The sequence below is a fragment of the Bos indicus genome, chromosome 2 (assembly GCF_029378745.1).
Source record: "Bos indicus isolate NIAB-ARS_2022 breed Sahiwal x Tharparkar chromosome 2, NIAB-ARS_B.indTharparkar_mat_pri_1.0, whole genome shotgun sequence".
In the NCBI taxonomy this organism is placed as follows: Eukaryota; Metazoa; Chordata; class Mammalia; order Artiodactyla; family Bovidae; genus Bos; species Bos indicus.
In genome coordinates, this window is record NC_091761.1 from 625,663 (window position 1) to 651,156 (window position 25,494).

Below are 25,494 nucleotides of genomic sequence, written 5' to 3' on the forward strand. Positions count from 1 at the left end.
TTTCCAGGAAAAATTCAATCATGTCAGATATGCAGATGATACTACCCAAATTGCATAAAGCAAAGAGGAACTAAAGAGCCTCTTGATACAGATGAAAGAGAACAAAAAAGCTGGCTAAAACTCAACATCAAAAAACTAAGATCACAGCATCCAGTCCCATCACTTCATGGCAAATTAGTTCAGTTCAGTTAGTTCAGTTCAGTTCAGTCGCTCAATCATGTCTGACTCTTTGTGACCCCAAGGACCGCAGCACGTCAAGCCTCCCTGTCCATCACCAACTCCCAGAGTTTACTCAAACTCATGTCCATTGAGTCGGCGATGCCATCCAACCATCTCATCCTCTGTCATCCCCTTCTCCTCCTGCCTTCAATCTTTCCCACCATCAGGGTCTTTTCAAATGAATCAGCTCTTCGCATCACGTAGCCAAAGTATTGGAGTTTCAGCTTCAACAACAGTCCTTCCAATGAATATTCAGGACTGATTTCCTTTAGGAAATCATGGCAAATAGATGGGGGAAAAATGGAAACTGTAACAGACTTTATTTTCTTGGGCTCCAAAAGCACTGCAGATGGTGACTGCAGCCATGAAATTAAAAGACACCTGCTCCTTGGAAGAAAAGCTATTACAAACCTAGATAGCATTTTAAAAAGCAGAGACATCACTTTGCCAACAAAAGTCCTTGTAGTCAAAGCTATGATTTTTTCCAGTAGTCATTTTGTATGGATGTGAGAGTTGGACCATAAAAAAGGCTGAACACCAAAGGATTGATGCTTTTGACCTGTGGCACTGGAGAAGACTCTTGAGAGTCCCATGGACTGCAAGGAGATCAAACCAGTCAACACTAAAAGAAATCAACCTTGAATATTCATCAGAAGGACTGATGCTGAAACTGAAACTCCAATACTTTGGCCACCTGATGTGAAGAGCTGACTCACTGGAAAAGACCCTGATGATGGGAAAGATTGAGGTCAGTAAGAGAAGGGGATGACAGAAAGTGAGATGCTTGGATGGCATCCCCAATTCAATGGACATGAGTTTGAGCAAACTCTGGGAGATTGTGAAGGACAGGGAAGCCTGGTATGCTGCAGTCTAAGGGGTTGCAATGAGTCTGATACAACTGAATGAGTGAATGACAACAATCAAACTACTAATGGTATTTTTCACAGCACTAGAACAAAAAATTTCACAATTTGTATGGAAACACAAAAGATCACAAATAGCCGAAGTAATCTTGAAAAAGAAGATAGGAGTTGGAGGAATCAACTTTCCTGACTTCAGACTATATTACAAAACTACAGTCAGTAAGACAGTATGGTATTGGCACAAAAACAGAAATATAGATCAATGGAACAAGACAGAAAGTCCAGAGATAAACCCACATATCTATGGGCACCTTATCTTGACAGAGGAGGCAAGAAAATACAGTGGAGAAAAGACAGCCTCTTCAATAAGTGGTGCTGGGACAAAATGGACAGCTACATGTAAAAGAATGAAGCTAGAACACTTTTCAACACCACACACAAAAATAAACTCAAAATGGATTAAAGATTTAAATGTAAGGCCAGAAGCTATAAAGCTCTTAGAGAAAAACATAGGTGATATTCTCTTTGACATACATCACAGCAAGATCCTCTTTGACCCACTTCCTAGAGTAATGGAAATAGAAACAAAAGTAAACAGATGGGACTTAATTAACCTTAAAAGATTTTTCACAGAAAAAAAAAACACTAAACAAGATTAAAAGACAACCCTCAGAATGGGAACTGCAAATAAACAGTTCATTCAGCTCAACAGCAGAAAAACAAACAACCCAATCAAAAAATGGCTGAAAGACCCAAACAGATATTTCTCCAAAGAAGACATACAGATGGCCAACAAACACATGATGCTAAACATCACTCATCATTCAGTTCATTTCAGTCGCTCAGTCGTGTCCAACTCTTTGCGACCCCATGAATCGCAGCATGGCAGGCCTCCCTGTCCATCACCAACTCCCAGAGTTCACTCAGACTCACGTCCATCGAGTCGGTGATGCCATCCAGCCATCTCATCCTCTGTCATCCCCTTCTCTTGCCCCCAATCCCTCCCAGCATCAGAGTCTTTTCCAATGAGTCAACTCTTCGCATGAGGTGGCCAAAGTACTGGAGTTTCAGCTTTAGCATCATTCCTTCCAAAGAAATCCCTGGGCTGATCTCCTTCAGAATGGACTGGTTGGATCTCTTTGCAGTCCAAGGGACTCTCAAGAGTCTTCTCCAACACCACATTTCAAAAGCACCAATTCTTCGGCGCTCAGCTTTCTTCACAGTCCAACTCTCACATCCATACATGACCACTGGAAAAACCATAGCTTTGACTAGATGGACATTTATTGGCAAAGTAATGTCTCTCCTTTTCAATATGCTATCTAGGTTGGTCATATCTTTCCTTCCAAGGAGTAAGTGTCTTTTAATTTCATGGCTGCAGTCACTATCTGCAGTGATTTTGGAGCCCCCAAAAATAAAGTCTGACACTGTTTCCACTGTTTCCCCATCTATTTCCCATGAAGTGATTGGACTAGATGCCATGATCTTCATTTTCTGAATGTTGAGCTTTAAGCCAACTTTTTCACTCTCCTCTTTCACTTTCATCAAGAGGCTTTTTAGTTCCTCTTCACTTTCTGCCATAAGGGTGGTGTCATCTGCATATCTGAGGTGATTGATATTTCTCCCGGCAATCTTGATTCCAGCTTGTGCTTCTTCCAGCCCAGCGTTTCTCATTATGTACTCTGCATAGAAGTTAAATAAGCAGGGTGACAATATACAGCCTTGACGTACTCCTTTTCCTATTTGGAACCAGTCTGTTGTTCCATGTCCAGTTCTAACTGTTGCTTCCTGACCTGCATATAGGTTTCTCAAGAGGCAGGTCAGGTGGTCTGGGATTCCCATCTCTTTCAGAATTTTCCACAGTTTATGGTGATCCACATAGTCAAAGGCTTTGGCATAGTCAATAAAGCAGAAATAGATGTTTTTCTGGAACTCTGTTGCTTTTTTGATGATCCAGCAGATGTTGGCAATTTGGTCTCTGGTTCCTCTGCCCTTTCTAAAACCAGCTTGAACATCTGGAAGTTCATGGTTCAAGTATTGCTGAAGCCTGGCTTGGAGAATTTTGAGCATTACTCTACTCGCCTGTGAGATGAGTGCAATTGTGTGGTAGTTTGAGCATTCTTTCACATTGCCTTTCTTTGGGATTGGAATGATAACCGACGTTTTCCAATCTTGTAGCCACTGCTGAGTTTTCCAAATTTGCTGGCATATTGAGTGCAGCACTTTCACAGCATCATCTTTCAGGATTTGAAATAGCTCAACTGGAATTCCATCACCTCCACTAGGTTTGTTCGTAGTGATGCTTTCTAAGGCCCACTTGACTTCACATTCTAGGATGTCTGGCTCTAGGTTAGTGATCACATCATTATTATTATCTTGGTCATGAAGATTTTTTTGTACAGTTCTTTTGTGTATTCCTGCCACCTCTTCTTAATATCTTCTGGTTCTGTTAGGTCCATACCATTTCTGTCCTTTATCGAGCCCATCTTTGCATGAAATGTTGCCTTGGTATCTCTAATTTTCTTAATCACTCATCATTAGAGAAATGCAAACCAAAACTACAACAAGGTATCACCTCACACCAGTCAGAATGGCCATCATTAAAAAGTCTATAAACAATAAATGCTGGAGAGAATGTGGAGAAAAGGGTACCGTCTTGCACTGTTGGTGGGAATGTAAGTTGATACAGCCACTATGGAGAACAGTATAGAGATTCTTTTAAAAAACTGGGAATAGAACTATCATATGACCCAAATGCCAACACTAGGTACTTACCCTGAGAAAGCCATAATTGAAAGAGACACATGTACCCCAATGTTTGTTGCAGCACTTTTTACAATAGATAGGAAATAGAAGCAACCTAGATGTCCCTTGACAGATTAATGGATACGGTAGCTGTGGTACATATATAAAATGGAATGTTACTCAGCTACAAAAAAGAAAAGAATGCATCTGAGTCAGTCCTAATGAGGTGGATGAACCTAGTCTATTATACAGAGTGAAGTAAGTCAGAAAAAGGAAGAAAAATATTGTATGTTACTGCATTCATATGGAATCTAGACAAAATGGTACTGATGAACCTATCTGCAGGGGAACAGTGGAGATGCAAACATAGAGAACAGACTTGCGAACACAGTGGGGGAAGGAGAAGGAGGGACAAATTCAAAGAGCAGCATGGAAGCATATACTTTGTGTGCTAAGTTACTTTGGTCATGTCCGACTCTGTGCGACTCTATGGACGGTAGCCTGCCAGGCTCCTCTGCTCATAGGATTCTCCAGGCAAGGATACTGGAGTGGGTTGCCATGCCCTCCTCCAGGAGATCTTTCTGACTCAGGAATCAAACCTGTGTCTCTTACGTCTCCTGCACGGACAGGCAGATTCTTTACCACTAGCACCACTTACCGTATATAAAACAGACTGCAAGTGGGAATCTGCTGTGTGACACAAGGACCTCAACCCAGTGCTCTGTGACAAACTAGAGGGGTGGGATGGGGTGGGAAATAGGAAAGGGTTTAAGGAGGGAGGGGATTATATATACCTGTGGCTGATTCATGTTAATGTATGGCAGAGGCCAACACAATATTGTAAAGCAATTACCCTCCAATTAAAAAATAGAGGGGAAAAAAGAATCAAAAATAAAAAAGAAAAGGGGATTAAGAGAGCTGTGTTCTCTATGCTCCAGCCGGGGCCAGATACCCACAGCCCTTCCATGATGGCCGTGTGAGCAGAATTTGGCTAGGATTTTATGGGCATAATAGAATTTCTTTGCATTCTAGGTTTGGTGCCAATGAGCCAGCAGAGACATAAGAACAGGAAGTGGAACTCAGAGTGGCAAGTCCTAGGAACCTGCCCTGAGTAGCCTTCAGCCCAGCAAGACTACACCTAAACAAGCACCTCCTTGGTACACTGTGCATGTTGTGGTGCTGTTATAGTTGTCTTTGGGATGTGGTCCCCTCTTCTGCACAGACAGGCCAATTGAATAAAGTGAATGACTTAATACAATGCTGCTGCTGCTGCTAAGTCGCTTCAGTCATGTCCAACTCTGTGCGACCCCATAGACGGCAGCCCTCCAGGCTCCCCCATCCCTGGGATTCTCCAGGCAAGAATACTGGAGTGGGTTGCCATTTCCTTCTCTAATGCATGAACGTGAAAAGAGAAAGTGAAGTTGCTCAGTCGTGTCCGACTCTTTGTGACCCATGGACTGCAGCCTACCAGGTTCCTCAGTCCATGGGATTTTCCAGGCAAGAGTACTGGAGTGGGGTGCCATTGCCTTCTCCTAGCCTGGTGCTTTTACAGTAGTACATAAACCAGCAGTAGCAATACACATTATGTGGAAAACAGTTTCTTTGTAAATTTTAAGAACACTTTTCTCCATGTTCTTTCATCATTTGACATAATGCAATAATGAAAACAGACGACAGACTAAAAGCACATTAGCTGCTGCGAAAACTTTATTATTAAATAGAAATCATTCCACAGGCAATTCCTTCCTCCTATAGACAATGTCTAAGTCCTGAGAACACACCCAGTTATATAATGTCCCTCTCCACAAAACCATTCAGGACCAAAGTTTCCTTCTTGATGTAGAACTGTCCAGGTAGCTACATCCCTGTGGGTGTGACTGGGTCTTCTGCATTTGGTGCAGTCTTTCTAGGTGATGAAGCCCAGAGAAGGTGCAGGAATCGACTCTGGGATTGTAGAGGCCACCAGGAATTGGCCCACCCAGTACACAGAGACAGGCCTTTCCCAGTGACGGCAGTGTGGGTGCCTTTTCCCTTATCCCACTCCAGGCCAGGACCGAGACTGTGAAGTCTGATCCTTAATCCCTTCAGATGGCTCTTGCAATCAATGAACTGGGTTAAAAGCCCCCTTTTATGTTCTCTCTTTTTAATTTTACATCTTTAATTATCTTTGGCTGCACTGGGTCTTTGTGGCTGTGCATGGGCTTACTCTAGTTGTAGGGAGGGGAGGCTATTCTCTAGTCACGGTGTGAGGGCTTCTCACTGAGGTGGCTTCTCCTGCTGTGGAGCAAAGACTCTAGAGCACAGGCTCAGTAGGTGTGGCACAGTGGCTGAGCTGCCCTGAGACACGGGGGATCTTCCCAGAGGAGGGATCAAACCATTGCCCCTGAGTTGCAAGGTGGATTCTTAACCACTGGCCCACCAGGGAAGCCCTCTGTTCTCTTTGTAAAGTGGGGACAAAGAATATTGCCTACTGTATCAGTAAACAAAGGACACTGTGACAGTGAAGCCAGCAGCCCCTATAGCCACCGCCAACTGCACCCTGAGGAGGTTCAGGGTGGAGGAAGCAGGTGGGATGCAGGCCCTGGAGAGCTGAGATGCATATCAAAGGAGTGATTTCAGTGGGTCCAGATGCTAGCATCTTCTCCTACAAAGAAAAGCACTAAATTCCTTGGGCTATCTGGTTCCTTTCAATTAACATTTATCTTTTGATGCTCCGACTACCTGGTTTCTGCCGCAAAAATTCCTATATATCTTGGCTACTCTCTTACATCTTCAAAGCAATCCCTCAGAAATATCTGAAAGGCTATCTTCTGGGGCTTGAGTCCTCAGAAAACCCCCTGAATAAAATATAATTTTCAACTTTTAGTTCAGACAAAAGAGCTATCTTCCTCTGAGCCTTGAGAAGAACTTGGTGTGCATGTGTCAAGTTGCTTCAGTGGTGTCAGACTCTGCGACCCCATGGACTGTGACCTGCCAGCCTCCTCTGTCCATGGGTTTCTCCAGGCATGAATACTGGAGTGGATTGCCATGCCCTCCTCCAGAGGATCTTCCTGATCCAAGGATCAAACCCAAGTCTCTTTTGTCTCCTGCCTTGGCAGGCGGGTTCTTTACCACTAGTGCCACCTGGGAAGCCCCAGGTGAGGAAGAACTTGGAGGTCCCACTCTGTGCTCAGGCCTCTCTCTCTCTCTCCCCATCGTAGGAGACAGAGCTCTCCCTCCCCGAAAAGACACTTGCGCTGCAGTTGAGTCCTGCTACTCCCCTTGCCAAGTGCAACTCCTTGTACTTGGGGTCTCAGGTGCCTTAGCATGGGGGCATCCTGCCCAGGCAAGCAGTTCCCCGAACAGTAGGCAAGCACCTCCACATATCCCGCAGTACAGCACAACTGAAAGCACAAAACTGTAAAATCTAACCAGCAAGTGAGGTTCTCACTCATGGACATGTGATTCACCAGTCCCCTTCTGCAGCCCAGACCACTGTGTTCCAGCTGCCTTCTTATCTACCCCAGTGTCTCCAAGGTGCCCAAACACCTCTGCAGAAGTCCCAAAACCTGTTCCTTCCTCTGGGGCCCTGTGACCATTCAGGTACACACAACCAGGAGCACCTCTGATGACTCCCTCTGATTCTGCAGACCCTCACCTAAGCAGAGCCTCCCTGACCTGACTGCAGTCACCTCTCAGCTGGCAGGACTCTACAGTGGCTTTCTAGAACCTCCTAGCTGCTCCCCATCATCTAATCACGGCGATCTTTCCAACATGCACATGATGCCCTGGACTCAGGCTTAAAACCTTCCTCAGGCATTGAGGCACCCAGATCTGTAGCAGCAGCTAGAGTCTCCCCCTACCCCATGATTCCTGATGATCTCAGATCTCACTTAACCCCAAGAGTGTCATGGCTTCTCAGAGAACAAGAATGGTATCAGCATTTGCTTTTCATCAGTGCCATAAATATTTAGAGACTTATATTCCTAAATCACCCCAACATTATACCTGATTTGAACAATGGCACTCAAGCATTTGTAAACTAAATCTACAATAAGAGGTAGTTTTTGTGCAATCCTTTACAATTTGGCTCAGATGGTAAAGAATCTGCATGCAATGCGGGAGACCTGGGTTCAACCCCTGAGTTGAGAAGATACCCTGGAGAAGGGCATGGCAACCCACTCCAGTATTCTTGCCTGGAGAATCCCCACGAACAGAGGAGCCTGGTGGCTATACTCCATAGGATCACAAAGCAACTAAACACAGAGTTACAGTTTACCTAGAGCTCTCATCTGACTAGTGTTTACGTGGGTTAAGTCAGCAGTGAGAGCAGATGTCATCCCACAGTTCAGGCAGAACATTTCCTCCGTATCCCCACGGCCCTCCTGGGCTGGGGACGCCCTTTGTCTTGGGAACTTGCCTCCCAATGAGCCATTATATCCAGAAAATAACTTGTTGTGGTGTCAAGCCCAAGTGCTCATACCAGCTATTCAGTCTTAGACTTCGCACATTTTCCCTGAGAGGAATTTTCCTTGCTCCTAAAAGCAACAATTTAGCACAGGCTTATTAAAACCCCATCTGCTCCCTAGAACAGGTTAGCTCCTCATCTCTTCTCTCCCAACTAACCTGAGATTTAATCCTTAAAGGCAATTATGTGAGAGGGCTTCCCTGATGGCTCAGATGGTAAAGAATCTGCCTGCAATCTGGGAAACCTGGGTTCGACCCCTGATTTAAGAAGATCCCCTGGAGGAGGGCATGGCAAACCACTCCAGTATTCTTGCCTGGAGAATCCCCATGGACAGACAGCCTGGCGGCTACAGTCCATGGGTTCACATGGAATCAGATACATCTGAGTGACCAAGCACAGCACAGCACAAGTATCCCCTAGACGTATTCAATCTCCCAGGCCCTCCAAGCCCAGGCAGGCCTTGCCCCGGGGCCTGGACAGCAGACCTCATGCTCACCCCCTAGCTCACCTCATGCACACCTCGGGGATGGCATTTCCTAGATGATTTAGGTTACAGGGCACTGCCTTGTAAACACAAGGATATAGAAGCCGCCCACCCTGCTCACAGCCTCCTGTTGGCTCTTCCTCAAAATCACTGCAGGTTGTAGAGTTATCACATTCCTTAAATCAGCGCTCAAACATTTTCCTTGGGTAGCTTCACAGCTAGCCAGGCCAGTGTGGTAGGAGCTCCAGATACCTACCCTGTCAAACCCAAGCACATCCACACCCAGGGATGCCTGTGCTTAACATCCATTCTTTGGAAAGAGTGGGCAACCTTAAATTCATTTACTCCACTGTGTGTGGTCAGAGTGCAGAGAAGCAGCTCTGAGGGATTTAATGTTTTCACCCTGGCGCATTCCATTCCACAAAAACGCCTGACTAGTGTTCACGTGGATTAAGTCATTCCTCAGTTCAGGCAGAACATTTGCTGCCTGAACTGTTCCAAATTCTCTTCCTCCGTGTGCCCACGGCCCTCCCGGGCTGGGGACGACGCCCTTTGTCTTGGGAACTTGCCTCCCAATGAGCCATTATATCCAGAAAATAACTTGTTGTGGTGTCAAGCCCGAGTGCTCACACCAGCTATTCAGTCTTAGACTTTGCACATTTCCCCTGAGAGGCATTTTCCTTGCTCCTAAAAGCAACAATTCAGCACAGGCTTATTAAAACCCCGCCTGCTCCCTAGAACAGGTTAGTTCCTCATCTCCTCTCTCCCAACTAACCTGAAGACTTGATCTTCTTCCAGGAGCAAGTTTACAGTTGAAGATGAGAGCGCTGAATGACGATGGAGGTAGTCCCGGGAGGCAGGCGAGCTCCCAGCTGCTCCACGGTCCTCCTGCCGGCCTGGCCACACCCACAGACGTCACGACGGGCATCCCCTCCGCCCCCAACCACTCCACCCCATTGCTGCTCCCACCCCTGCTGCCTTACCCTAGCAGCTGCAAGAGACAGTCAAAAAATGAAGACAATATGTAAAATAGATAGCCATTGAGAATTTGCTGTATAACTCAGGGAACTCAAACCCAGGCTGTGTAACAAACCTGGAGGGGTGGGATGGAGTGGGAGGTGAGAGGGAGGTTCAAGAGGGTGCGAACATAATGTATACCTATGACTGATTCAAGCTGATGTTTGGCAGAAACCAACACAATTCTGTAAAGCAATTATCCTTAGATTAAAAAAATAAATTAAAAAAAAAATTAAAAAATTTTTTTAATAAAAAAGAAATGAAGAAAATATGCTCCTGGTCAGAGACCAGAGCTCACTCTCTTTTTTAATTGGAGTATAGCTGCTTTACAATGTTTTGTTAGTTTCTGCTGTACAGCAAAATGAATCAGCTATATATGTATATATCCTATCTTTGGGGGATTTCCTTCCTATTTAGGTCACCAAAGAGCACTGAGTAGATTTCCCTGTGCTGTACAGCAGGTTCTCATTAGTTATCTATTTTATACATTATATATATATATATATATTTCTCAACCCCAAGCTCCCAATTCATCCTACCCACCCACTCACTTCCCCCTTGGTATCCAGATGTTTGTTCTCTACATCTTTGTCTCTATTTCTGCTTTGCAGATCATCTTTACCATACAATATTTGATTTTTCTCTTTCTGCTTACTTCATTCTGTATGACAGTCTCAAGTAATATTTCACAGTATATTTCTACCACATCTTCTATTGATGGACATTCCATGTCCTGGCTATTGTAAATAGTGCTGTGATGAACATTGGGGTACAGGTATCTTTTTGAATTATGCTTTTCTCTGGGTATATGCCCAGTAGTGGGATTGCTGAGTCATATGGGAGTTCCATTTTTAGTTTTTTAAGGAAACTCCATACCGTTCTCCATTGTGGCTATACCGATTTACATTTCCACCAACAGTGTAAGAGGGTTCCATTTCTTCAAACCCTCCCAGCATTTATTCTTTGTAAATTTTATATAATCATGGCCATTCTGACTGGTATGAAGTGATACCTCATTGTAGTTTTGATTTGCATTTCTCTAATGAGTGAAGTTGAGCATTTTTTAATGTACTTGTTGGCCATCTATATGTTTGTATTTCTGTATTTCTTCTTTGGAGAAATGTCTGTTTAGGTCTTCCACTCATTTTTTGACTGGGTTGTTTGTTTTTCTGATGAGCTGCATGGACTTTTTGTATATTTTGCAATTTAATTCTTTGTCAATTGCTTTGTTTGCAAATATTTCTCCCATTCTGACAGTTGTCTTTTTGCTTTGTGGCCTTTTTCCTTTGCTGTGCAAACGGTTTTAAGCTTAATTAGGTCCCATTTGTTTCTTTTGTTTTTATTTTCATTACTCTAGGATGTGGGTCAAAAAAGATCTTGCTGAAATTTATGTGAAAGAGTGTTCTGCCTATGGTTTCCTCTAAGAGTTTTGAAAATACAAAGCACTTTACGAATTTACATGTCATCCTTGCTCAGGGGCCATGCTAATCTTCTCTGCATGGTTCCAATTTTGGTATGTGCCACAATGAGTGCCAGGGGCAGAGCCCTCTCTGAACACTAGGTGCAGCCAGCACTTACTGTGCCCCATGCAGCTCTGCTTGATAGAAAGTAGCCAAGTACTGATACTTGTAACAGTTTTTTCCCTATGAACAAGAATTGGGAAAATGTGAAATTAGTAAATATTCTGCCTACTTTTTTCTGTTCTGCTCTTGAAGAGTTCTCTACTACAGCTGATAAACCTGATCAGCATTCATCTTATTTCCTTATGCTTTCCCGCCTCCAGCCTAGGGCTGTGAAGGTTACACTTGTGGAAAGCACTGTATCATACAACATATACACACACACAAACAACACACAGACACACCCACATACAGATGCACACTTGGACACACATGGACACATAAACACATAAGGAAATACAAACGGACACACCGAGACAGGTAAACTATTCACAGAGACACAAACATACACACACATATCACAGACATTACACACACAGAGATGCAGAAGCACACCCAAAAATATAAACAGGCACACAGAGAGACACATAAATAACTACACGCAGCCCAACACACAGACATATGTATAGGCACAAACACACAGGCGCACACACACACAGACACACAGGCTTGCTGTGGACTGGGAAGCCCCACTGGGGCTTTAATCTACTGGGCACTGCAGGAAGTCCAAAGCTCTTCGCTCACCTACAGTGTAAGAGGCAGAACTCAAAAAGTTATCCTTATGAGAGTGTCCTCTCCAAGCCTCTCTGAGAGAACTATGAAGCCCTCTAGGTGTTCGAAGGTACACACTTATAACACGTATGCTGTAGAATCGATGCTTTTGAACTGTGGTGTTGAAGAAGAGTCCCTTGGACTGCAAGGAGATCCAACCAGTCCATCCTAAAGGAGATCAGTCCTGGGTGTTCATTGGAAGGACTGAGGTTGAAGCTGAAACTCCAATACTTTGGCCACCTGATGCAAAGAGCTGACTCCTTTGAAAAGACCCTGATTCTGGGAAAGATTGAGGGCAGGAGGAGAAGGGGACGACAGAGGATGAGGTGGTTGGATGGCATCACCGACTCAGTGGACATGAGTTTGAGTAAACTCTGGGAGTTGGTGATGGACAGGGAGGCCTGGCGTGCTGCAGTCCATGGGGTTGCAAAGAGTCAGACACGACTGAGTCACTGAACTGAACTGAACTGTACAAAGCAGGGTGTGGTGGGGGCTGCCCAGGAGCAAGGACCAGGGATGCAAGGTCGTCAGGCCTCCCAGAGCACAGTGGGCACTGCCACAGAGCAGTTCCAGTGCTGGCACACCAGCTAGAGACCCCAACGTCCCCAAGAGAAGGCCGAGTGCCACATTAGTAGTTGTCTGTATTCAGACTGCCACTCGCAGCCAGTGTGGACACAGCAACAACCCTATTCACGTGGAGTGGAGGCCACCTTGGCCAAGTCTTCCTCCAGCACTTTGAGAACTCTGATACATGGGAAAGTGGTAAGGGGGCCCCAGAGCATGAATGTGTAGGCATCTGGGGCAGACAGAAGGTTCCAGGCTGCCCTGCCCTTACTGAATGCCCTCCATACAGTGGGAGGCTGACTGTGAGTGCCAACGTGACCAGAGAAGGGTCACAACGCACCAGCAGGGCAATCGTGGCTACCACATGGCTCTCCATGCCTCATGCCCATGTCCCTAGCGTCTACGTGCTGACCCCAAGCCTGTCTAGTCTCTGTCTCTTGAGTAGCTGCTAAACATTTGTAGTGAAATCACTCCTATTCCTGCTCCAGGGGGTGAACTTGCATGGCCTAAATTATGGAAGAAATCTCACCCTTGCAAGGAATTGGCAAACCCACATGGTAGTGAAGGCCCTTCAGAGCAGGGGAGTCTCCAAGGCCATGTACCACGTTGGACCAAACCATGAGCTATCTCAGATCCTGGTTTATTGCCAGCCCTCCCTCTTGGTTGCTGAAACCAGGTCCAGATCGGGGTTCCCTTCTTGGCAGCTGGGAACAAGAATTGGATACAGAAGCATCACTAGAAACCTGTAGTGTAATTCATATGGCCCTGCTTTCCCGTGAAAGGGGACTGGACTTCTTCAGCCAGAGTGGTTGGGGACAGTTCAGGAAATACATGGTGATTTTACCAAGATATCACCATAAAGTCACACTTTTCTTGGATGGCTCAGGAAATTCCAAAATAGGAGGTCTCTAAGTTTTCTCAGCAAAGAGCAGCATTGGAATCTGACACAAAGGCCAACAGTGTGTATTTTGAAGTACATGGTACTGTGTACCCTGGAACAATATGAGTTTGAACTGTGTAGGTCCATTTACACATGGATTTTCAGCTGTGCATCCCGAGCTCCCATGTTGATCAAGGGCCAACCATACTTGAATGTACATGCAAATTTCAGCATTTCTGCAATAAAATCCTTTTGCTTATATTATATACAGTGGTGGGTTTGTGTGAATGTGTGCTTATGCATATTTTATGTATTTGTGGGTGATCCTGTGAAGACGCCCCTGACCTCAGATCCTCAATTGACAGGTATAACTCAGAGTGACCCCCTGCCCTGCCCTTCAGCCACGTCTTCAGTGGAAACCTGACTGTGGCTTCCCTTTATGAACTCCACCCTTTATGAAGACCACTGGCTCTTCAGGCTTCTGTGGACCCCGGCCTTTGTCTGCTCTGACCACAAAGCCCCTGTGTTCTGCTCACCCACTGGTGCCCACAGATGGTCAGATCAGCCAAACCTGCATATTGATCATTTATAGGTATGGGAAAGGAAGGGATACTGGGGCAGATGGCCAGAGCAGTTTCCTTCTACCACTTGGCCCACCTCAGAAAGTAGACAAATCAAACACAAACTCAGACACGTCTTTATCTATTTCTGTAACAAACCACCCCAAGTTTGGTGACAAAAATAGTGACCATCTATCATGCTCCCAGATTCTTTTGGTCAGAATGGAATTCAAAAAGGCACCATGGAGATAGCTCATCTATATACCAAGACAGTCAGGGTGACACAAAGGTGGGAAGTAACTTGAGTCTGGAGGCTGGAAGCATCTGGAGGTGCACTAACTTACCTCTGGTGTGGGTCTACTGCCATTGCCACATGGCCTGTTCCTTAATGCTTGGACTGCCTCACAGCATGGTGGCTGGGACCCAAGAGTCAGGAAATGGAAGCGAGGTCCATGAGGCCTGACCCAAGATAGGCAGGTGCCACCTCTGCCATATTCCATTTAGTGAGCAGTCACAGAGGCCAGGTCCAGGGGAAGGACACAGCTCCCAGCTCTTGATGGAAGAAATGTCAAAACCATTATAGCCAAGTTTTAAATTGCATAAATGGCTCTCTCGCCAAGGATAGCCTAACTGAACAATGAAGGCTTAATGCAAGCAATGGGAGGAATTCTGTACTAAATTCTGCAGTTTAAAGGCATTTAGTAGGGAGGAGACAAAATGGCAGAGTAGAAGGACATGAATTCATCCCTTCTTACAGAAACCAACATCTACTAACATATCTACTAAATCACAACTAACTACTGAATAACCACTGACAAAAAACACAAACAGATGGAAAGACAGACCATGTTCTTGGATTGCAAGAATCAATAGTGTGACAATGACTGTACTACAACAGGCAATCTGCAGATTCAATGAGATTGCTATCAACTTACCAATGGAATTTTTCACAGAACTAGAACAAAAAATTTTTTAATTTGTATAGATCACAAAAGACCCCAAACAGACTAAGCAATCTTGAGAGAGAAATATAGAGCTGGAGGAATCAGGCTCCTGACTTCAGGTTATACTACAAAGCTACAGTCATCAAAACAGAAATATAGATTAATGGCACAGGATAGAAAGACCAGAAATAAAAACACATATCTATGATCAATTAATCTACAACAAATAAGGCAGGGTTACAGTGGAGAAAAGACAGTATCTTCAATAAATGGTACTGAGAAAGCTGGACAGATATATGTAAATGAATGAAATTAGAACACTCCCTAACACCATACAGAAAAATAAACTCAAAATGGATTAAAGACCTGAGTGTAAGACCAGATACTATAAAACTCTTAGAGGAAAATAAAGGCAGAACACTCTTTGACATAAATCACAGCAATATCTTTTTCAATCTGTCTCCTAGAGTAATGGAAATGAAAGCAAAATAAATAAATGGGATCAAATTAAACTTAACATCTTTTGCTCACTAAAGGAACCCATAAACAAAATGCACATCTCAATCCACAGAATGGAAGAAAATATTTGCAAATGATGTGACCAACAAGGGATTAATCTCCAAAATATACAAACAGCTCATAGAGCTATTTGCTCAATATAAAAAAGAAAATTGACTTAATCAAAAACATGGGTAGATGACCTAAATAGACATTTCTCCAAAGGAAGACATACAGATAGCCAAAAGTTACATGAAATGATGCTCAATATTGCTAATTATTCAAGAAATGCAAATTATAACTACAATAAGATATCACCTCACACCAGTCAGAACGGCCATCATCAAGAAAATCCACAAACAATAAATGCTAGAGAGGGTGTGGAGAGAAGTTAACTCACTTGCACTGCTGGTGGGAATGTAGATTGATACAGCCACTATGGACAACAGTATGGGGGTTCTGTAAGAAATTAAAAATAGAGCTACCATGTGACCCTGCGATCCCACTACTGGGCATATAGCCGGAGAATAACATGGTTTGAAAGGATATATGCACCCTGATGTTCACTGCAGCATTTTTTACAATAGAGAAGACATGAAAAGCACCTAAATGTCCATCGACAGATGAACAGATAAAGGAGATACATACAAACAAGGAATATTCAGTTCAGTCACTCAGTCGTGTCCGACTCTTTGCGACCCCATGAATCACAGCACACCAGGCCTCCCTGACCATCACCAACTCCCAGAGTCCACCCAAACCCATGTCCATTGTGTCAGTGATGCCATCTAACCATCTCATCCTCTGTTGTCCCCTTCTTGGGATGTCGCCTTCACTCTTTCCCAGCATCAGGGTCTTTTCAAATGAGTCACCTCTCCGCATCAGGTGGCCAAAGTATTGGAGTTTCAGCTTCAACATCAGTCCTTCCAATGAACACCCAGGACTGATCTCCTTTAGGATGGACTGGTTGGATCTCCTTGCAGTCCAAGGGACTCTCAAGAGTCTTCTCCAACACCACAGTTCAAAAGCATCAATACTTCAGCGTTGAGATTTCTTTATAGTCCAACTTTCACATCTATACATGACCACTGGAAAAACCATAGCTTTGACTAGACAGACCTTTGTTGGCAAAGTGATGTCTCTGCTTTTTAATATGCAGTCTAGGTTGGTCATAACTTTCCTTCCAAGGAGCAAGCATCTTTTAATTTCATGGCTGCAGTCACCATCTGCAGTGATTTTGGAGCCCCCAAAAATTAAGTCAGCCACTGTTTCCACTTTTTCCCCATCTATCTGCCATGAAGTGATGGGACCAGATGCCATGATCATAGTTTTCTGAATGTTGAGCTTTAAGCCAACTTTTTCATCTCCTCTTTCACTTTCATCAAAATGCTCTTTAATTCTTCTTCACTTTCTGCCATAAGGGTGGTGTCATCTGCATATCTGAGGTTATTGATATTTCTCCCAGCAATCTTGATTCCAGCTTGTGCTTCCTCCAGCCCAGCATTTCTCATGATGTACTCTGCATATAAGTTAAATAAGCAGGGTGACAATATACAGCCTTGACGTACTCCTTTTCCTATTTGGAACCAGTCTATTGTTCCATGTCCAGTTCTAACTGTTGCTTCCTGACCTGCATACAGGTTTCTCAAGAGGCAGGTCAGGTGGTCTGGTATTCCCACCTCATTCAGAATTTTCCACAGTTTATTGTGATCCACACAGTCAAAGTCTCTGGTATAGTCAATAAAGCAGAAATAGATGTTTTTCTGGAACTCTCTTGCTTTTTCCATGATCCAGCAGATGGCAGTTTGATTTCTGGTTCCTCTGCCTTTTCTAAAACCAGCTTCAACATCTGGAATTTCATGGTTCACGTATTGCTGAAGCCTGGCTTGGAGAATTTTGAGCATTACTTTACTAGTGTGTGAGATGAGTGCAATTGTGCGGTAGTTTGAGCATTCTTTGACATTACCTTTCTTTGGGATTGGAATGAAAACTGACCTCTTCCAGTCTTGTGGCCACTGCTGAGTTTTCCAAATTTGCTGACATATTGAGTGCAGCACTTTCACAGCATCATCTTTTAGGGTTTGAAATAGCTCAACTGGAATTCCATCACCTCCACTAGCTTTGTTCGTAGTGATGCTTCTTAAAGCCCACCTGACTTCTCATTCCAGGATGTCCTTAATGGAATATTATGTAATGGAATAGTGGCATATTAGTCAGTCATTAAAAAGAATCAATGCCATTTGCAGTAACATGGATGGATCTGGAGATCATCACACTGAGTGAATTAAGTCAGACAGAGAAAGACAAATATCATATGATATCACATATGCAAAATCTTTAAAAATGACACAAACAAACTTATTTACAAAATAGAATCAGACTCAAAGACTTAGAGAACAAACCTATAGTTAGCGGGGGAGAGGAGTAGAGGAGAGGGATAGATGGATTGACATGTACACACTGCTGTATATTAATACATATATATGAAATATAGAAAAACTGGTACTGGTGAACCTATTTGCAGGGCAGGAATAGAGATGCAGACATAGAAAAGGGACTTGTGGCCATGGCAGCAGGGAGAGGGTGGGACGAACTGACAGTAGCATTGAAACATATACATTACCATGTGTAACCCATGGTGTTTGTGTAAATGTACTTTGAACTTTTGAATAAGTGCCAGGAAACACAATTGCTGAATGGAATGGTAAGAGTATATTTAGTGATGGTCAGAGAAGCCTGGAGTGTTGCAGTCCATGGGTCACAAGAGCTGACTCATTGGGAAAGATCCTCATGCCAGGAAAGACTGAAGGTAAAAGGAGAAGGGGATGGCAGAGGATGAGATGGTTAGATCATGGTCTCAATGGACATGAATTTGAGCAAACTCTTGGAGATAGACGAGGGCAGAGGTGCTTGGCATGGTGCAGTCCATGGGGTTGCAAAGAACTGGAAACGACTTAGCGACTGAACAACAACAGGATTTTTAGGGCAGTGACACTATTCTGTGTGACACTAAAGTGATGAAACACTTCATTATATATTTGTCCAAACCGTTAGAATCTAACACCACCAGGAGTAAGCCTTAATGTGAACTGTGGATGTTGAGTGACAGTGAGGAGTTGATGTAGGTTTATCAATTGTAGCAAATGTACCACTCTGTTGCAGAGGTTGATAGTGGGAATGCTATGCATCTGCAGATGCTATGCATCTGCAGGCACTCTATACTTTCTGCTCCATTTTGCTATGAATCTGAGACTGCTTTAACAGTCTTTTTTTTTTTTCTTTTAATGTAATGAGCTAGAGGAAAACTCATCGTGCAGACCTCCTCAGAAGAGTCTCATTTGTGTATAAGGGGAAAAAAACTTTGAAAAGTGGCTGAGATGAGGCCCACCTGGCTGAGCTCCCTACACTGGAGAGGGCCTACCCCTCACTTAGGTGGAGGGCGCCCCTGCAGCATGCCAGCAGCACCACTCAGCCCATCATTAAAGAGAAGGGGCCTGGTCCCAGGACTAGGACACAGTGTCCAGCACTCCCCACTCTAGAGCCAGCATGTCAACTGCAGTTTCCAGCGTCCCACACTAGGGCTGGCTGTCACTGCTTGGAGAAATCATCATACCTCCAAAGGCTCTTTCCATCCAAGCCACCTAAAAGAGAGCAGGGGATCAGGTGCTGTTGGCTTCCACTGGGCATGCACTTGCACCATGGAGGCAAAGTTGGCACTTGGGGTCACATCAGTGCCACCAGAAGAGGAAATAGATAATCCTTCAGGGCTTCTGAAACTAAAAAAAGAAAGAAAGAAAAAGAGCTCATAGTGAGTATGCTTTGTGCAAAAGCTTGTGGACAGGGCCATAACACTGGAAGTGAGCTGGTGTGGGGGCAGCTGTCCTCCCCAGGAAGCAGCAGTTTGGGTCTCAAGACATTTTTCACTCCTAAAGCTTTTAAGATCCTCAATGATTTTTATCTGAATTATATTTATCAAGTTACCATATTAGAAAATTAAAACTGAAAAAAAAATTTTTTTAATAGTCCCACAAGGTGAGGATAGGGTAAACAGCAAAAATGTTAGTATGTAAAAGTGAAAAAAAAATTTTTTTTATGTCACTGAAGTTGTATTGTTTTTTTTTTAATTTTATTTAATTTTTAAACTTTACATAATTGTATTAGTTTTGCCAAATATCAAAATGAATCTACCACAGGTATACATGTGTTCCCCATCCTGAACCCTCCTCCCTCCTCCCTCCCCATACCATCCCTCTGGGTCGTCCCAGTGCACTAGCCCCAAGCATCCAGTATCGTGCATCGAACCTGGACTGGCATCTCATTTCATACATGATATTTTACATGTTTCAATGCCATTCTCCCAAATCTTCCCACCCTCTTCCTCTCCCACAGAGTCCATAAGACTGTTCTATACATCACTGTCTCTTTTGCTGTCTCGTACACAGGGTTATTGTTACCATCTTTCTAAATTCCATATATATGCATTAGTATACTGTATTGGTGTTTTTCATTCTGGCTTACTTCACTCTGTATAATAGGCTCCAGTTGCATCCACCTCATTAGAACTGATTCAAATGTTTTCTTTTTAATGGCTGAGTAATACTCCATTGTGTATATGTACCACAGCTTTCTTATCCATTCATCTGCTGATGGGCATCTAGGTTGCTTCCATGTCCTGGCTATTATAAACAGTGCTGCGATGAACATTGGGGTACACGTGTCTCTTTCCCTTCTGGTTTCCTCAGTGTGTATGCCCAGCAGTGGGATTGCTGGATCATAAGGCAGTTCTATTTCCAGTTTTTTAAGGAATCTCCACACTGTTCTAAATTATCCATTTTAAACTAAAAATAAGGCAATTTTTATTAACATGAATACTATTTTGAGAAATTATTTTCCAAAACAAAAAAATCAGTGAATCGCATTTATATTTTTATCAGTCTCTTTACTCTGGCTTAAGATAACCAAATTCTCATTTTTGCCTCTGCAGCCCAAAAGTGCAACAGTCAGCCCTCCATCATTGGTTCCACCAGTGCAGATTCAACCAACCTCAGATCAAAAATATTCAGGAAAAATAATCCCAGAAAGTTCCTAAAAGCAAAATTTGAGTGTGCTGACAATTTACATAGTATTTACACTGCATTAGGTATTACAAATATGTATTGTAAGTATTATAAGTATATATTATAGGTATATTAAAGTGTATGAGAGGATATACAAATGTTATATGCAAATGTTGCACTATTTTACATAAGGGACTTGAGCATCCAGTTTAGTAGCCTTAGGGTACCTGGAACCAATTTTCTGCAGATATCAAGGGACAATCTTAATAATTTTATTGTAATAAAGTTTTTACAATATTGTATTGGTTTCTGCTGTACAACACTGTGAATCAGCCATATGTATACATATATCCCCTCCCTCGTGAGCCTCCTCCCACCACCAACCCCACCCCACCCTTCGAGGCCATCACAGAGCACCAAGCTGACCTCCCGGTGCTATGCTATACAGCAACTTCCCACTAGGTGTCTGTTTCACACATGGTCACGTATATGTCAATGCGACTCTCTCAATTCATTCCCACCTTTGCTTTCCCCCCATTTCCACAAGTCTGTTCTCTACATCTGCACCTCAACTCCTGTCTGCAATTAGGTTCACCAGTGCCATTTTTCTAGATTCTATATATATACATTTAACATACAATATTTGTTTTTTCTTACTTCACTCTGTATGACAGGCTCTAGGTTCATCCACATCACTTGAGTGGTTGTTGACTTACTCAATTTCATTCCTTTCAATGGCTGAGTAATATTCCATTGTGGGCTTCCCTGATGCCTACAGTGGAGATACTGGTTTGACTCCTGGGTTGGGAAGGTCCCCCAGAGAAGGAAATGGCAGCCCACTCCAGTATTCTTGCCTGGGAAATCCCATGGGCAGAGGAGCCTGGCTGGCTACAGTCCATGGGGTCGTAAGAGAGTCAGACATGACTTAAAAGACCAAACAACAAATATTCCATTGGATATATGTACCACAACTTCTTTATCCACTCATCTATTTGTGGACACGTAGACTGCTTCCATGTCCTGGATATTTTAAATAGTGCTTCAATGAATATTGGAGTACATGTATCTTTTTGAGTTATGGTTTTCTCAGGGTATATGACAAGTCATATGGTAATTCTATGTTTAGCTTTAATACTCTCATTGTGCCTATGTTTAACATAAGCTACATAAGATTATAATACATTATATAGATATAAATTTAAGATTTATGATTATAAATTATATCTGATGCAAATTGATCAGCAAGGAAAGTTAATTTTTTTGATTTTTAAAAATTTACTAACTGGAGGAAAACTGTTTCACAATGTTTGGTTTCTGCCATACAATATACTTCAGCCAAAATTATACATGTGTATTTAGCTTTTTAAGAAACCTCCATATTGTTCTCCACAGTGGTTGCACCAGTTTACATTCCCACCAACAGTGCAGGAAGGGTACCTTTTCTCCACACCCTCTCCAGCATGTATTGTTTGTAGATTTCTTGATGATGGCTATTCTGGCTGGTGTGAGGTGGTACCTCACTGTAGTTTTGATTTGGCATTTCTCTAATGAGTCCCCTGCACTGGCAGGCAGATTCTTTACCAGTGATGTTGAGCATCTTTTCCTGTGTTTGTTGGCCATCTTCTTTGGAGAGATGTCTGTTTAGGTCTTCTGCCCATTTTTCAATTGGATTGCTTGTTTGATATTGAACTCCATAAGCTGTTTGTATATTTTGGAAATTAATCCTTTGTTGCTTGTTTGCAACTATTTTCTCACATTCTGAAGGTTCTTTTCATCTTGTTTATGGTTTCCTTTGCTGAGCAAATGCTTTTAAGTTTAATTAGGTCTCAACTATTATTGTTTTTATTTTCATTACTTTAGGAGGTGGGTCAAAAAAGATCTTTCTGTCATCAATAAATTTGGTTAAGTTGCAGGATACAAACTAAGGCAGAGAAATATCTTGTATTCCTATACACTTAACAATGAAAGAGCAGAAAAAGAAATTAACAATCCCATTTACCACTGCAACAAAAAGAATAGAATATCTAGGAATACATCTACCTAAGGGACAAAAGACCTGTACTCAGAAAACTATAAAGTACTGATGAAGGGAAACAAAGAGGACACAAGCAAATAGAAAACTATACCATGTTCTTAGACTGGAAGAATCAATATAATGAAAATTAAGATACTACCCAAAGCAATCAACAGATTCGATGCAACCCCTGTGAAATTACCTTCAAAGAACCAGAACAAAGAATTTTACAATTTGTAGGGAAATACAAAAGACTCTGAATAGCCCAAGTAATCTTGAGAAAGAAAAATGGAGCTGAGGAATCAGGGCTCCCTGACTTCAGACTATACTACAAAACTATGGTCATCTAAACAGTATGGCACAGGCACAAAAACAGAAATACAGATCAACTGAACAGGAGAGAGGGCCCCAAAATAAACTCATGCACCTATGGTCACCTCATTTTTGACAAAGGAGGCAACAATACATATTGGAGAAAAGACAGCCTCTTCTACTAATTGGTGCTAGGAAATCTGGACAGCTACATGTGTAAGAATGAAATTAGAACATTCCCTAAAACCATGTTTTTTAGTGGTTGTTTAGTCACTAAATCATAGCCAGCCAGGCTCCTCTGTCCGTGGGATTTCTCAGGCAAGAATACTAGAGTGAGTTGCCATTTCCTTCTCCAGGGGATCTTCTCAACCCTGGGATGGAACCCATGTCTCCTGCAACTCCTAACACCATACATAAAAATAAAATGGATTTTATAGTTTTAAGAGTTTTACACTATAAAACTCTTGGAGGAAAACAGGAAAAATACCCGTATAATGTCTTGACTGAAGGATATGAAGATAATTTGGCCTCATGCAGATATGTAGTTGGAAAAGATGACTTTCTGGACACCTTGACAAGGACTCAGGCCTGAGTGCAGGCTATACCTGTTCTTACTTGCTCTCCTACCCTGAGTCATCAGAAGGGCATGTGAAGCAGAGCCCTACCAATTCACAGTCCAGAACCATGCAGCCAAAACTAGCCCACTCAGATGCAGAGAGAGAGAAATAAGTATTTATTTAAAAAAAAAAAAAAAAAACACCTTTATTTTTGGCTGCCCTGGGGTTTTGTTGCTGGTCCGGCTTTTCTCTAGTTGTGTGAGTGACAGCTACGTTCTGGTTATGGTGCACGGGCTTATTTTGGTGGTGTCTCTTTTGTAGAGCACAGGGTCTAGGGCACGTGAGCTTCAGTAGTAGTGGCGTACAGGCTTAGCTGCCCCCCAGCGTGTGGAACCCTCCTAGACTAGGGATCGAACCCATGTCCCCTGTACTAGCAGGCAGATTCTTAACTGCAGGACCAGTAGGGAAGTTCAATAAATACTTACTGTGTCCACTGACTGACAAACAACAAAAAGGATGGTGATTAAAAAACGAATCTCACAGCTTATGGAAACTTTAATACAAGCTGAAAAATGTTATAACAATCTTGGTCAAGAATAATTGCCCAGAAGGAAATTTCTCTTTGGATCTTTTAATGTAACACACTGGATCCCTGAGCAGTCTCCCAACATAAAACACTTACCTCTGGCCTCCATCTGGTACCATTTACCCTAAGTTCCACTGCATCAGGCCTGTTGACCAATCTTCCTACTGCAATCTCAGTCTTTCTCACTGCAGAGCGTACTAGACACATGATCCTGAAACAAGCAGCTCAAATCCTACCCGATGGCCAACTAGGCCAGAAACACTCCCTCGCCCCCAGGCCTACGGGAGCCACGGTTGTCCAGGTGGACGGCATGGAGGGCAGGAGAGGCTCCTAACCCCAGCCACTCCCCTAAACCTCTCCCGGCTCCTGATGACCACTCCCCCCGTCACTGTAATGAGTTTGGTTCTGTAACCAAAAAAGTCTAATTAGACTGGAATCATTTTAACTTGTGCTGCATCAAACACTAATCTATACTTTGGTGGTAGTATATCCACCAGTGCTAGTTTTAACCATATAGAAAGATCAGCTTGCAATTTTGTGACAAATGTTTTATTTATAGAGAATTAAAATTTAGGCATAAACATGACACAAACATTATATATAGCGCTGTCCATGACAGAAGTGACGACACTGCTCATGGAGAGGACTTGGCTCCAGTCACACACCGCAAATGCTGGCGTGAGCACCTGGGGAGGAGAGGGGAGCTGGCAGCCTTTTTGTTTGGTTTGGTTTAAATAACTTCTGGATGCGTTCAAGTAATACTGATCATTTAATGTTCAAAAAACTTTTAATAACAAATTTCGAGTAAAATTAATTGAAATATTTATAATAGGATTTCATTGTTACACAGTATTTCCAATGTACAATCAAGGCAATGCACAACATTTAAAAGGAAGGGGAAAATATCTATTGCACCCACAAGGGAAAAGGCTTTTTATTCATTTTCGGGGATGCTGCAATTCAATATTCATGTTAAAACCTTTACGCACTTTAGTAAACACGTCCTACATGTAATGCAGCACTGTGGGTTAGAAGACCCTTTTAACAGTTTCCAAGTGCAAGGCTAACTCTCCAATTGATATCCCACACACTAGGGGACTAACCCATCTCCTGGCACATATCACACCCTGAACTCTAAACTGTAGCACTCTGCCGTCTCAGTCAGTCTCGTGGGGTCTTGTGGTGGATGGCATTTATCCAGCTCAGTGTCCTGTTAGATAATCCTGGGTAGAATCTGAGGCAAATGAATCCACATCCTCGTTCTCCGAGTCGTCACTGCTGTCATCTGCAGCCGGCTCCCCTGTGAGGGCTATGCGAGCGTAATCATCTGTGTCTATCGACTTGCAAAAGTGGATGGCGTATTTCAGTTTCTCCTCCAGCACCTGCTTACAGGAATACCTGGGCAACTTCAACAAGAAGAAGCATGTGTAGGATTCAGGAAGGAAATGGTCAGGTGGGTTGTATTTATCCAATACCTGTTAATGAAAAATGTTAAATAATCAGAGACCATGTACAG

The 25,494-nt window shown here is 43.1% G+C and overlaps 2 protein-coding genes and 1 non-coding gene across 9 annotated transcripts in view; all 3 read right to left on the minus strand.

Annotated features, from left to right (window-relative positions):
• The window catches only part of OCA2 (OCA2 melanosomal transmembrane protein), a 284,022-nt gene extending 274,348 nt beyond the window's left edge, over positions 1–9,674 (minus strand). For 2 of the 3 annotated variants that reach the window (XR_011570128.1, XR_011570130.1), the window contains exon 1: positions 9,534–9,674. The gene's annotated coding sequence lies outside the window, so the exon portion shown is untranslated. The remainder of the gene's footprint in view (positions 1–9,533) is intronic. The other variant, XM_070801365.1, reaches the window with a different exon arrangement.
• Positions 9,675–11,206: 1,532 nt separating this feature from the next.
• Positions 11,207–11,315, minus strand: LOC139179379 (U6 spliceosomal RNA). Its single transcript, XR_011563761.1, has one exon. It is a non-coding gene; the product is annotated as a U6 spliceosomal RNA (small nuclear RNA).
• Positions 11,316–24,728: 13,413 nt separating this feature from the next.
• HERC2 (HECT and RLD domain containing E3 ubiquitin protein ligase 2) overlaps positions 24,729–25,494 on the minus strand; it is a 234,998-nt gene continuing 234,232 nt past the window's right edge. For all 5 annotated transcript variants that reach the window (XM_070801388.1, XM_070801376.1, XM_019968612.2 and 2 more), the window contains one exon: positions 24,729–25,453. In XM_070801388.1, coding sequence (XP_070657489.1) covers positions 25,181–25,453 — 273 coding nt within the window. In that variant the 3' untranslated portion in view covers positions 24,729–25,180. The remainder of the gene's footprint in view (positions 25,454–25,494) is intronic.